The sequence below is a fragment of the Drosophila obscura genome, unplaced genomic scaffold (assembly GCF_018151105.1).
Source record: "Drosophila obscura isolate BZ-5 IFL unplaced genomic scaffold, ASM1815110v1 contig_31, whole genome shotgun sequence".
NCBI lineage: Eukaryota > Metazoa > Arthropoda > Insecta > Diptera > Drosophilidae > Drosophila > Drosophila obscura.
The window spans coordinates 759,582-772,918 of record NW_024542819.1 but is presented as its reverse complement, the minus strand read 5'-3'; the positions used below and the strand labels follow the sequence as shown (position 1 = coordinate 772,918).

Here is a 13,337-nt window from a genome sequence, read left to right as displayed (position 1 = left end):
CATTTTCCTTCTCGCTCGCACACTCTGCCGCGTTCAGTGCGCGAGCAACCCCTAGCGGAGATGATGTAGAATCTAAATGGTACATGTATAATCTACAAGTTAGATGTAAAATATACATTGTAGATGTAGATAACAGATGTAGCAAAAAAATGTAAAATGTAAAATTTTTTTTTTTAATTCTAAAATTCTAAATAATCATAAGCTCAAAAATGTATATACTGACTGAGTACGGGTATAAGTAGAGTCGCGTCCCCAGAAGCGACTCACACGTTCCTTCTCGCTTTTATTCGCATGCTTCTTTGGCTCGCAAAATATGTCGACCACACACTCACCCCGGCGGAGCCATCGAGTTGGCAAGAGCGGGGCTACAGCGCCTACTACGACCACAGTCGCATCAACTGGCACTCCGACCAGTATTGCGAGTACGGCTGGTGGAACGAAGCAGCGGCCACAGTCTCCTAAGGAGGGTGGGTCACAAGGAAGGAATCCGAGTGATGCCGTACAGCCTGACGGATCAGGCCAGAGCACTAATCCCACCAACGTCCAAGTTTCTGCACTGATACAGAGGATCGCCATCTCTGAGAAGCAACTGGAAAAGACAAGGGCAATGGGGAAACCCTTTGGAACCGGAGTAAGCGGTTTTGGAGTGAGTGGTGCGGCGAATACACCGCCATTTTTGAGTGAAGAGCGGCAGATGTTGAGTGCAAATCTACCGCAATGTTCGAGTGAGAGTCTGATGCCAGATCTCCCCGAGAGAGTTACGCCATCTTAAGATGCACCGTTGCCACCACAATTGAGTGCGACACGGTTACGGCCAGGGTGCTGCCAGAAAAAAGTTATGTGCAGGCACTACGGGACTATGGGTCAAATGGTGTAGCATCGCCGACCTTGTCAAATTGATGGACGTCGCGATTGCCTGAATGTCCCGAGTTTGAAGGTGTTTGAGCGTAGAGGCGTCTCAAGGGGGTTCCAACAATCACTTCCCAAGAAAAGACCAAGTTCGTCAAAGTAGGGTTTTATTCGTGCAAAAAGCCGTTTTTCTTAGAGTGTAGAAGGGCATTAAATGGGGGTTGCGCTCAGCAACTGCTGGTGGCTGTCGGCAGCGAGAGCGGGAGCGTAAGCGTGGTGAGTCTGAGCGCGCGAGAGCGCGTCACCGGGGGAAAACGCTCATAAGCGTGAGAGCGAGGGCAATAGCTTGCGTAGCTGGATTGCTAACAGTGGTGTGGCTGCCCACAGAGCTGTTGCCCCGCCAGCGCCGTCCTCACTCTGAACAGAAGGTAAGCTAGAGAAATGGCCTATATTGCAATGCGCTTTTTGCACTGCACAGCGCTAGAGAACAAGCAAAGGCTAGTGAAGAATCTGAAGGGTGAAGCGCGAGAGTCAGTTAAATCGCTGCTCATACACCCGAGCAACGTTGCAGCTGTAATGGAGCAGCTAAGATTCCGATATCGACGTCCGGAACAGTTGACACGTAGCCAGCTGGAGAGCGTGCGAGATTTAAGCAAGCTTGTGCCACTTTCTACACAGGTTAGCAATCTCGCAGCGTTCCTACGGTCAACCACGGACGGAGTCCAGCATTTGGGTAATCCTACCCTGATGGAGGAGCTGATAGCCAAGTTGCCCCTGAGCAAAAGGTACCCAACGGTCGTGCACTTGAGCGAGTGGCTGAATGACCTCGCTAAACTGGTGTGTACGATCACGGATGTCGTGAGCAAGGATCCAATACGACGGGTACTGCATGCTAGCACAATTCATATGGATCAGCAGCGGCACAACGACCGCACCAAGTGTTGCCCAATATGTGAAAGCCACACGATCAAGGATTGCAACGATTTCATCCATGCTACTCCAACATCCCGAGTTGAGTTGGTGAGGGAGCATCAGATCTGTTTCTCGTGCCTGGAAAGTCGACATATGGTCAGGTTCTGTAAAAGGGACAAGAAATGCAACATCTACGGATGCCAGAGAAGAGATCATTACCTACTGCACGACGGGTTGGATAATCCCAGACGGCCACTACTGCATATCACTGCATACCGGCGGTGGTCAACGTAGGGATGACCGACAAACATCGCAGCCATCAGATCCGACCCAGAGTAGGTCCCTAGAAAAGAGGCAGCTGCTAAATGACGGCGCTGAAGTGGCACATCAAAACCTCAGTTCTGTCGATTCGGATGGAGGTCATCTACTCTTCCGCATTTTGCCGGTGACTCTGTCCGGGGAAAATACGCAAGTGAACACCTACGCTTTGTTCGATGAAGGCTCGCCCGTAACAATGATGGATGACGAGCTCATGCAAAGCCTAGATTTGAAGGGCCATAGTCGACAACTAAACCTTCAATGGTTTTGTGGGAAGTTCTCAAGTGAGAACGAGAAGATGGTGAGCCTGCAGATACGCGGAACTGGGAAGTCGAAACGCGAATTTCGCGCAGGCATACAATGGAATCATGGATGACTAAGTCAAGAAGAGATACGCACGACGGCTAGAGCAGCAAGAAGTCACTTCAGTCAACAGTGACAGGGTCTGGTACCTGTCGCAATTCGGGGTCGAGAAACCAAACAAGCCTGGAAAGATTCGTCTGGTGTTTGATGCGGCCGCCAAAGTCGGTGGCGTATACCTAAATTCAGCTCTGCTCAAAGGCCTACAGCAGTACAAATCGCAGTACAGCTATTGCTGTATCAACACGGGTAAGAGAAATTCATGCTAACGCATGTTTCAATTTGTGCCGGTTCTCTTCCAGTTCGGAAAGTGTGGTCAAGGCTTTGAACCCACAAGGATCCAAAATGAATGTCGAATGAAAGCTGAGGAGAAGATACTGGGCATGTACTGGCAGCCGGCTACATATGAGTTGAAATTCAGCGTCAAGTACCATCGGGTGCCCTGCAGCGTAATGACAGGGGAAAATGTTTCCACCAAAAGGGAGTTCCTAATCCTCGTCATGTCGACGTTTGACCCGATATGGTTCTTGATCTGCTAAATGGTGACTGCCAAAGTGCTGGTGAGAGAAATTTGGCGGAGAGGAGTGGACTGGGACCAGCCGCTGTCAGATGAATGGCCCACAGCGTTTGAGAGCTGGCGGCTAGAGATGAGGCACGTGGGAGGGTTCTGATGTCCGCGCCACTAAATTGGCGTCAGACGCGTAAACGTCTTCGTGGACTCAAGGCAATCGGCTGTAGTAGGCCTCCCTTTCTACGGGAACCTGAGGAGAAGTAGCAGAAATCTTCTTCGGGAAGAAGAAGAAGAGATGCCATGTGATTTTGCACTGGTTATAGCAAGCACCTTTAAACCTTTCGAGAGGTTCTCGAGCTACAACCGATTGGTCATGACCACTGCTTCGGTCCTCCGGTTTATCCGACGGTATCGCGGACACCGCGAAAAGAGTGACGAGTACGGTTTAATTGCAGCTGAGTGGGCCAAGGCAGAGCGCATGCAACGTAAGGTGGAAAGATCGATGCGGCCGCGTGCATGCCATTCAGCTTGCGGCTTCCGATCATACTGTTGCACAAACACGCTATGGCAGAGATGATCGTCGGTCACTACCACGGAAAGATGCGGCACCAAAACCTGGATGCGACCACGTCGAGCCTATGCGTCGTGGAGATCTCGTGTAGAGGCATCGTGTAGGAAGTGTACGCTGGAGTGGATGGAGTATCACAACGATCGGCGGTGCTGTTACACAGCGACGACCGATCCAAGCTGATGATGCGTCCCGTCTCCAAGTTAGCTGTATTAGATGCGGTGAATACAGCTGTTGCACGGGGGTCGGGATGTCGCGGAACGGATTAGTTTTAATGATCGATAGTATTTGCATATAGTATTTCTCCAGAGTGCCAGCTCATACAAAAAGGCCTCTGTTATGTTTAAAACTAGTACTCAGATATACTCATATATTCTTCTAGCGGCTAGTGGTGGGACCAGAGGTGTGCCCTGCATTCCGTACGGTTTAACTGCTCAGCCAGCTGCTTGGTTTTGTCTTCTTCGGCTGCGGTCGCTCTTTCCCAGGCATATCCTGGGCTCCCCAATATTTTATTGGCAAGGTAATGTGTCTGACTCTCAGCAGCAGCAGATGGCGACGCCTCCTGTGCCGACCACCGTGAAGACAGACTGTTTTAAAAACAATATTTTTTTTATATTTATGAAAATTAATAAAAATAATATATTATATAGAATTGATTCTATTTGTCTTTATTATTTAAATATTTCATTTGGTTTTTGTTCTCATACTGCAATGTTTGCTTAGTGTTTGCTGGCAAAATATATCAAAATGATATAACTTTCGAGGGGGGTAGAAACATACAAGCAAAACCAGTAAATACCTTCGGATACTTTTCTATAGATACCGACATCTGAGTACTGCCTTCCGTACAGATTCTAGAAAACAGGTTTTGCCGAAAAAATTTCTTATCGATTTCATACGAATTTCAACCCTGATTCTGTTCGCGAGGTGTGTTTGCGGATCTGAGTACTGTTGAACAGAGTTTGACCAATGCCGTGGAAATTATATTTTAACAGAAACGAGGTAGCCGTTGCGTTCGTTCATTTGCAATGTTTATTTGTGACTGAATGAGAAGTTCTGCTCGCAGGCAGAGAGAAACCAAAGAAGAAAACAAAAAGTAAAAAGAAGATGAGAAGACGTTGTTTCGTCACGTCTCTCACTCATACATGTTAATATATATATGTGTATCAATACATGCGGGCATTGATAGCAATGGTAATTTTCAACAAGTTCTAGGCTTTAACAGAGATTTACCGATAACCAAATAGGGCTACCACAGCTGTTCGGACGAATTCACTTTTTTTTGTTGCCCAGACCATTTTATTTCAGATCAAATTTTGAGGTTGGTTTAAAAACAAAAAAAATTTATAAAAGAGCACAAGCTCAATTGCCATGGTAACGGCGTCAAATTCATGTCAATTCATCAATAAGTCACCTTTTAATACCCGTACTCAAAAAAGAGTTAAGGGGTATAGTTAATATAGTTAATGGGGTTTCCGACCCCATAAAGTATATATATTCTTGATCAGCATCAATAGCCGAGTCGATATAGCCATGTCTGTCTGTCCGTCTGTCTGTCTGTCTGTCCGTCTTGTTGAGCGCCTAGATCTCAGAGACTATAAAAGCTAGGGCAGCCAAATTTGGTTGCCAGGCTCATGTGATATCACACTGCTACAAGTGTATTTCAAAATTTCGCCCCGCCCCCATCCGCCCCCACAAAGGACGAAAATCTGTGGCAGGCACAATTTTAAAGATACGATAAAACGATAAAAACGCAGTTTCGTAGAGAAAGCCCATATCTACCAGATTGCAGAATCTGAATCAGATCGGATCATAATTATACCCAGAATGAAGAAATTTATTTTCTGTTGGTTCTTCCGCCCCCTCTTCACAGAGACCCGCTACCTATCTCTTTCTCGCTCGCACGCTCTGCCGCGTTCAGTGCGCGTGCAAACCCTAGCGGAGAAGATGTAGAATCTAAATGGAACATATACAATCTACATGTTAGATGTATAATATACATTGTAGATGTAGATGTAGATAGCAAATGTAGCAAACAAATGTAAAATGTAAAATTTTTTTTTTTATTCTAAAAAATCATATGCTCAAAAATGTATATACTGACTGAGTACGGGTATAAGTAGAGTCGCGTCTCCAGAAGCGACTCGCACGTTCCTTCTCGGTTTATGTATGTTTAACCACTAACCACCCAAAAATAGTGTATTTTCTTTTCGTGGTAGCAACCCCAAACATTAAACTAAACATCTAAAAAAAATTTATATTTTTATTTACTAACAAAGAATAAATTAAGGGGGTGTACGCTTGAAAAAAAAATTGTTTGATGCAATTACGGCACAGCCTAATGTACATATGTAACACTCTGTTATACATATATATACACACATATAAAGGCGCGTACATGTACGTAGTGACATAAACAACTAATGTTTATGTTATACATTCCTTTTGCACAGCACCGATCTGCGACTTGAACGCAGATCGGTCAGCTACCAAAACTACTGATCAGGCAGGCATTTACTCGAACTCAGGCATAACCCAAACGCCTTAACACTGAGGAGACCCATCGGCATCGTTCGTGTAAATGCCTGATCAGTAGTTTTGGTAGCTGACCGATCTGCGTTCAAGTCAAAAACCCACTCTCAAAAACCCACTTAATGCTGATTATGTATTTCCATTAGACTCAGGCAGAGACCACGCGCACTACTAATTATGTGGTGGTACTCTTTTCATATGACATATGGGAAACTCTCGCTCTCCGTTATACATAAGAACACTTGTACCCTAGGCTGGCAAAAATATATTCAATAAATATTCTGAATAAAGCCAACAAGCTGAGCGGTCTTGTTAACAAGGCAACCTTGACATTTGTACTCGACACCTAACTCAAATCATATTTGTAAATGATCTTCAACTGTCCGTGTGCATTAAAATCAATCAACGTATAATTGATAAAAGTCTGTGGCCATGGCAAAGGAACTTTTTAATCGTGTGATTGCGTTATTGTGTGCCGTGCTATGGTGTTACTGCTGCGTATTTACAATGATGAAAAACTGGACCCAATATAATGGGCCCAACAAAAAATAAATCCAAAAAAGAGTTGGAAAGAAGAACTAGCACTGGAACAAAAAGGACAGCAACAGCAAAGAAAGATCTTAAACCATACCAAAATAACAAAAGAAGTGCCATGGAGACTGCACAGGGCCACTTTACAGCCCTACGTGCAACAACACTTATATGGGTGTTGCCAAAACGGAAAGAGATGACCAGCGCCGGCTGGTCACTACCCGACACGATTTTTCCAAACCAACTAACTCTCAGCAGCAGCAGATGGCGACGCCTCCTGTGCCGACCACCGTGAAGACAGACTGTTTAAAAAACAATATTTGTTTTATATTTATGAAAATTAATAAAAATAATATATTATATAGAATTGATTCTATTTGTCTTTATTATTTAAATATTTCATTTGGTTTTTGTTCTCATACTGCAATGTTTGCTTAGTGTTTGCTGGCAAAATATATCAAAATGATATAACTTTCGAGGTTGGTAGAAACATACCAGCAGTTTCGGATCTGAGTACTAGGCTTTAAGAGAAAAAAAAAAGTTGGATTTTGTCGAGTAGTGTTATCTATGGACAATAAATGGATACCGATAACAAAAGCAATTATAAGGATTAGAGCAGAATTTGATAAATCTTTTAAATGTTTAAATAAAAATATGCCTATCACAATAAAAACTTTAATTAAGCATACAGAAATACTTATTGCACAATATAATAAAATAGTAGTTATCTATTAAAATTGTCAAGAAAGCCTATCAGATTTACATGAAACCCAAATTATAGATGTATTAGCAAACCTACAAGAAAAATTTATTAAAATCAGTACAATACATAGCTTGCAACTTTCCTTACCAAACAATAAGACCAGTCTAGCCTGATTTGATAAATCATTTCTGCCCGATAAAAGATATATAGAAGAAGAGACAATACGAGAAATATCACAAATAGAACCAACAATGGCACAAACTTGCCAGTAAATATCCAACCCAAAAAGCTGTAAAAGCTATGACAAAGAATTGCTCCATTAAATAAGTTAAACTTATCATGGAAGCGTGACTGCTCGACTGCTTTTTATATCTGTATATCTGTGTAAGCGGGTATCTCCGCAACGCGTGCACTAAATTGCATGCTTTTTTTTTAAATGATAGCCAGAGAATGTGACCTGGTTTGCACAAACAAATTTGTACTTTTCCATAAATAGGTTCCTCAAGAATTAAAAATGAATCAAAACGAGAAGGAACGTGCGAGTCGCTTCTAAAGACGCGACTCTACTTATACCCGTACTCAGTCACTATATAAATTTTTGAGCATATGATTTTTTAGAATTTTAGAATTAAAAAAAAATATTTTACATTTTACATTTTTTTGCTACATATGTTATCTACATCTACATATATTATGTATATTCTACATCTAACATGTAGATTCTACATGTACCATTTAGATTCTACATCTCCTCCGCTAGGGGTTGCTCGCGCACTGAACGCGGCAGAGTGTCCGAGCGAGAAAGAAAATGAGTGGCGTTGTCGTTGGCAGGAGGGGGCAGGGGAGCCAACTGATAATTAATTTCTTCATTCTGGCTATAATTATGATCCGATCTGATTCAGATTCGGCAGTCTGGTAGATATGGTCATTCTCTACGATAATGCGTTATTAATTTTATCGTATCTTTAAAAATGTGCCTGCCACAGATTTTCGTTCTTTGTGGGGGCGGAAGGGGGCGGGGCGAAATTTTGAAAAACACTTGTAGCAGTGTGATATCACATGAGTCTGGAAACCAAATTTGGTTGCCCCAGCTCTTATAGTCTTTGAGATCCAGGCGTCAAACAAGACGGTCAGACGGTCAGACGGACAGACGGACAGACAGACATGGCTCTATCGACTTGGCTATTGATGCTGATCAAGAATATATATACTTTTTGGGGTCGGAAACGTTTCCTGCTCTGTGTTACACACATCCATTTTTACCACAAATCTAATATACCCCTTAACTCTTTTTTGAGTACGGGTATAAAAATCTTAAATTTGGTCCAAAAGTGTGTGTTTGAACACCTATTATGCGGCATTATTTCTTTACAAAAGTTTTCACTTTTCTATAAATAGCTTCCACAAAAATTAAAAATTAATCAAAACGAGAAGGAACGTGCGAGTCGCTTCTGGGGACGCGACTCTACTTATACCCGTACTCAGTCAATATATATATTTTTGAGCATATAATTTTTTAGAATTTTAGAATTAAAAAAAAAAAATTTTACACTTAACATTTTTTTGCTACATCTGTTATCTACATCTACATATATTATGTATATTCTACATCTAACAAGTAGATTAAACATGTACCATTTAGATTCTACATCTCCTCCGCTAGGGGTTGCTCGCGCACTGAACGCGACAGAGTGTGCGAGCGAGAAGGAAAATGACTTGCGTTGTCGTTGTCAGGAGGGGGCAGGGGAAGCGACTGAAAATTAATTTCTTCATTCTGGCTATAATTATGATCCGATCTGATTCAAAATCGGCAGTCTGGTAGATATGGTCATTCTCTACGATACTGCGTTTTTAATTTTAGCGTATCTTTAAAAATGTGCCTGCCACAGATTTTCGTCCTTTGTGTGGGCGGAAAGGGGCGGGGCGAAATTTTGAAATACACTTATAGCAGTGTGATATCACATGAGTGCGGAAACCAAATTTGGTTGCCCTATCTCTTATAGTCTCTGAGATCTAGGCGCTCAACAAGACGGACAGACAGACAGACAGACAGACAGACAGACAGACAGATGGACAGACAGACATGGCTATATCGACTCGGCTATTGATGCTGATCAAGAATATATATACTTTATGGGGTCGGAAACGTTTCCTTCTCTGCGTTACACACATCCACTTTTACCACAAATCTAATATACCCCTTAACTCTTTTCTGAGTACGCGTATAAAAAATCTCAAATTTGGTCAAAAAATGTGTGTTTGAACGCCTACTTCATTTCATTTTGTGTCATTCTGTAGAACAAATTTGGTCTAAAAATGTGTGTTTGAACGCCTATTTCATTTCATTTTATGTCATTCTGTAGAACAGAACATTTGATGATAGATTTTGTTTTTCATAACTTTTTGTGTGAAAATTTTTTTTCTGAAAAAATTGCAATTTGTGTAAGTATATTTGTTGCTTTTGAAAATGTGTGCGTTTTAAGCCAATCTGTGTGGTTTTTAAAGTTAAATTTCGAGACGATTAAATTTGGGTCGGCGAACGCAAAATTCGATTCAAGTTGTGGCTTCAAGGAGCCGTGAAAGTAGCCAAGACATTACACATTGCAATGAAAATAATCGTCTACGCACAGCAAGGTCCCGTTCAAATCAACGGAACAATGATGCAACAACAACTGCAAATGAACGTCGTGATATTCAAAATCTACAAGGTATTGCGTTCGCGTACAGTAGTGTCACCAATTACGCTTCTCATAGGCAAATTATAATTGGTCCAATGAACGACCGTTGTCGCCATTGTAAGGCATTAAAATTTAAAGGTGAAGCAGATGGGATGTGCTGTGCGAGTGGTAAAGTGAAATTGCCTGAATTGGGCAGCCCACCACAACTATTGAGCACATTACTTAATGGATTGAAACCTGAGTCTAATCATTTATTGAAGAATATACGAAAGTATAAGTCCAGTTTTCAAATGACATCTTTTGGCGCCACAAATATTATAAGAGACAACTTGCTAGCGTTCAAGGCAATTAAATAGTTTTATTTATGCAAATTGTACGTTTGTTCTCATTCTATCATATATTTTATTCAGATTCCAGGTCAAATATCGAGCTGGCTCTTTGTTACCTTTCGACAACGCAGACCACCAATTTTTGCAATTATATTTTATCGGGAACGCGGAAGACGAAGCTGATCGTCGGTGTGCCATTATTACCAACACGCGGAGACAAATTATTTTCGATTTGCAAAATATGTTCCATGAGCACAACGAATTGGTTCAGGTTTTCAAAACATCACTTGATCGAATGCCATCTGACGATCATAAAATTGTTATTCGAGCTGATAAAATACCGGTTGGCGAACATGCAAGGCGTTTCAATGCACAAACAGTTGAAGTGGCAATAGTCATAGTTGGTGAGCAATGTAATAATCGTGATATTGTGCTTCATCGTAGAAATGAACAACTTGAACGTGTATCCGAGACTCATCGCTGTTATGATGCACTACAATATCCCATATTGTTTTGGGATTGTTTTGTTTTGTTTAATTTCAACATTAAAATGATAAATCCAGTAAACGGTCGAGAAGGAAAGTTAGTGCTATGGATTATTACGCATACAGGCTGCAGATACGGCAAAATCAAGACAACCACATATTGAGGTGTAGAGCACTTTGCCACCAGTATATTGTTGACATGTATGCAAAAATTGAATCGAAACGATGGTAATGCACAACACGTTGGAACTATGATAATATTACCGTCATCGTATGTTGGAAGTCCACGTCAAATGTTTGAGTACGCGCAAGATGCGATGTCATACGTTCGCCGTTACGGTCGACCAGAGCTCTTCATCACCTTCACGTGTAATGCGCAATGGGAATCTCGGAATTATTGTTTGTTGGCCAAACATCGAAAGATCGCCATGATATTTTAGCACGTGTTTTTAGACAAAAATTGAAATCACTCATGGATTTAATTGTCAAACACGGTGCATTTGGGTCTGTTCAATGTTGGATGTATTCAATTGAATGGCAGAAACGAGGTTTGCCTCATGCGCATATTTTAATTTGGCTGATTGAAAAAATAAGGCCGAATCAAATTGACGATGTGATTTCGGCAGAAATTCCAGATCCGACAGTGGATCCTGAATTTTTTGAAGTGGTCACCAAAAATATGATTTACGGTCCCTGTATGGTTGAAGGAAAATGCTCCAAACGTTTTCCAAAAAATTTGGTGTCCGATACAGTGACGGGCAACGATGGATATCCCGAATATCGGCGTCGATCAACTGAAGATAATGGCCATTCGGTAACTTTGAAAATTAAAAATCAAGAATTGGAGATTGATAATCGTTGGGTTGTGCCATATTCACAGTTATTATCTAAGATTTATAAAGCGCACATAAACGTAGAGGTCTGCAATTCAGTTCAATCTATTAAATACATTTGCAAATACATTAACAAGGGCAGTGATATGGCTGTTTTTGGAGCAGCTGCTAATGTTACCGATGAAATCACTCAATTTCAAATGGGCAGATACATCAGTTCAAATGAAGCAGTATGGCGCATATTATCATTCCCGATCCATGATAGGCATCCAACTGTAGTTCATTTAGCTGTTCATCTTGAAAACGGTCAACGCGTTTTTTTCACACCCGGAAATGCAATGCGAAGAGCTGCGCAACCACCAGCAATAACTCTAACTGCATTTTTTTCGTTGTGTCAAGCAGATGATTTTGCGAAAACATTGCTATACACCAAAGTACCCGAATATTATACGTGGAATAATTCGTCAAAAGTTTTTCAAAGGCGAAGACGCGGAAAAAGCCGTTCATGGTCAGCCAGTATTGTTTCACTCAAATGCGATGGGACGAATTTATACAGTTCATCCTAACAATCAAGAGTGTTATTATTTGCAATTGTTGCTAATAAATGTTCGTGGACCAACATCATTTGAATCTTTGCGAACTGTTGATGAAGAATTGTGTGGGATGTATCGCGAAGCATGCGAACGATTGAATATGCTTGAGAATGACATGCATTGGGATCTTACACTTGAATATGCAGCATTGTCATCAAGTCCACATCAAATTCGGACACTTTTCGCAATTATTATAGCCACGTGCAGTCCAGCAAAGCCAATTGAATTGGGGCAAAAACATCAAAATCATTTGTCGGAGGATTTTTTACATCGATTGCGCCGTCAAACGGGTGATATAAACACGGACTATCCGCCGGAAATTTACAACGAAGCATTGATTGCTATTGAAGACCTTTGCTTGATGATGGCAAGCAAAGCATTAGCTCAATTAGGTATGACAGCACCTGATCGCGTTCCTTTGTTGCCCATTGGGAAGGTTTGGTTAACGAATTTTAGCTCCAAAGTCTCTCCATAGATTTTAATGAGCGATACCTTAAACGACGCCAAATTAATGCTCCTATACACAAAAAATAGAGGACACAGGATATAATTTTTTTTCGACTTTTCCTGAGATTTATAGTCAAAATTTCGTAAAAAATACCGCACAAAAATCATCGTTTTTGCATTTCAATGCTTTATATTTCCCAGACGGTAAGCTGAAATCACAAAGTGTTTGGGCTCAACTTCTAGCTGCGTCAATTATCTTTTTAAAATAGCAAAGTTCTTTACAACCAGACGTACGATACTAGGGTTATGTGAAAAAAACAATCGCTACCTCTGAAAAAAGCTTAAAAAAAAAATACCAGACTTCAAAAATTCTTTAAAAAAAAGTTCTGCCATAGAAAAAAAAAAAAATATCAACAAACCATTTCTAAGCCCCAAATCTTTAAGAAAAAGTTCATTTTGTTCCTTGAGGAAAAATCGTGTTGACTAGTGTAATCAGACCAAAAAAAGATAAGAATGAACGATGATGAACCGGTATATATAAAAAACTACCGAATTCCCCACAGTCAAAAAGGTTATGGGCGCATAACCTATTCGTTGTATTTATTTGTGACTAAATATGAAGAGCAAAAACATGTCCGTCAAAGGCAGACGGAATACAAATCAAAAAGGGAAACGAGAGAACGCCGCT

General features: G+C 41.3%; 2 protein-coding genes across 3 annotated transcripts in view; one reads left to right on the top strand and one right to left on the bottom strand.

Annotated features, from left to right (window-relative positions):
- LOC111079594 (hemicentin-1) overlaps window positions 1-13,337 on the bottom strand; it is a 96,435-nt gene that overhangs the window by 56,970 nt on the left and 26,128 nt on the right. The window lies entirely within an intron of this gene.
- Window positions 9,687-12,652, top strand: LOC121404667. Its single transcript, XM_041594663.1, has 2 exons — window positions 9,687-9,726; window positions 9,790-12,652. Exon 2 carries the CDS (start codon window positions 11,156-11,158, stop codon window positions 12,173-12,175), a length of 1,020 nt encoding a protein of 339 aa, XP_041450597.1. The 5' UTR covers window positions 9,687-9,726; window positions 9,790-11,155; the 3' UTR covers window positions 12,176-12,652.